Source organism: Propithecus coquereli, unplaced genomic scaffold (assembly GCF_000956105.1).
Source record: "Propithecus coquereli isolate 6110/MARCELLA unplaced genomic scaffold, Pcoq_1.0 Scaffold376, whole genome shotgun sequence".
NCBI classification, from domain to species: domain Eukaryota; kingdom Metazoa; phylum Chordata; class Mammalia; order Primates; family Indriidae; genus Propithecus; species Propithecus coquereli.
Genome location: NW_012149463.1, coordinates 942,698 through 944,038, shown reverse-complemented (window position 1 = coordinate 944,038; position 1,341 = coordinate 942,698). Strand labels below are relative to the sequence as shown.

Genomic DNA, 1,341 nt, shown 5'->3' with positions numbered 1-1,341 from the left:
GTAACTGAGCCCCAATAACAGAAAATTCTGTTCTAAGAATATGAACACAAAAATCATAAAGTACAATTTTAGAAAACTGTTAACTGAGAGAACTCAATTACATAAGGCTCTGCCTTCTCCTTCATTAGAGAGAACAGTAACTGCCTCCCTTGTTTCATTTCATCGATAAGAAACAAAACTTTTTTATTTTTTTGAGACAGGGTCTCACTCACTCTGTCGCCCAGGGTAGAGTGCGGTGGCATGATCGTAGCTCACTGCAACCTCAAACTCCTGAGCTCAAGCGGTCCTCCTGCCTCACCTCCCAAGTAGCTGGGACTACAGGTGTGCACCACCATGCCCGGCTAATTTTTTCTATTTTTTGTAGAGACGGTCTCGCTCTTGCTCAGGCTGGTCTCGAACTCCTGGCTTCAAGCAATCCTCCTACCTCAGTCTCCCAAAGTGCTAGGATTAAAGGCAAAGATACTTTTCAATATCTAGGTCTAGTGTGACTTCATATTTGGTTTACCCGAAAAACAAGCTTATTTTTGTTACTTTCCTAAAACATATAACCAGTAGCTAGAATACTAGGTTATGACCACATTCAGCTCAAGGAATGGTGCCAAATGTTATATTTAGCATGAATAATGTTATCTTTTAGTGCTGAGCTTTCTTTTTTTTCTTCTAAGCCATGAAATGAAGTTTATTGAGAAAGGACAAAATAGGTTTACAGAGCAAGAGCAAGACACATTCACCACAGAATGGTGAACAGACCCATGTCTTAACAAAAGGGCCTAGTGTTCAGCTTTCAACCAGAATTACCATAATAGGAACTGGATCTCAAATGATATGGTAAACACAAACAGTATTCACATATGTCAAAAACTAGTACATTCTTGAGAGTGCCCAGAACGTAAGCTCTTTGAAGGCAGGGACCTTGACTGTCTTGTCCATTGCTGTATGATCAATGCCAGGGAGATATTTATTTGTTCAGCAGATATTACAGAATATCTGTTAATATCTTTGAATGGTTGTTTCCTTTCCTTAGCAAATGGTTTATAAGGATAAATTTTTATACAACGAAATGAACTTTCACTACAAAAACTGCCAACTTACCTTTATCTTCTGGTGCTATCTCCTGAGCTTTCTTAAGATCAGCCTTTAATTGGAAAAAATGTAAGAAAATTAGGTGTATGATTTATAAGGCAGTTGTCTATATTAAAAAATTAAACATTTGGAACAAAATTTACCAATGCTTGATCATACTCTTTTAATCCTTGCCATCCTTGAGCTCTGCGGTACAGAGCTTTGGTATTTGATGGGTCTATTTCAAGGGCCTACAAAAAAATTATAAAATTAATATTA

General features: G+C 37.4%; 1 protein-coding gene across 1 annotated transcript in view; it reads right to left on the bottom strand.

The window, feature by feature from the left end:
- PPID (peptidylprolyl isomerase D) overlaps window positions 1–1,341 on the bottom strand; it is a 24,063-nt gene that overhangs the window by 5,321 nt on the left and 17,401 nt on the right. Inside the window, exons 6-7 of the mRNA XM_012651910.1 lie at window positions 1,227–1,313; window positions 1,093–1,135 (exon numbers count right to left, since the gene is read on the bottom strand). Of these exons, the coding sequence (XP_012507364.1) occupies window positions 1,093–1,135; window positions 1,227–1,313 (130 nt within the window). The remainder of the gene's footprint in view (window positions 1–1,092; window positions 1,136–1,226; window positions 1,314–1,341) is intronic.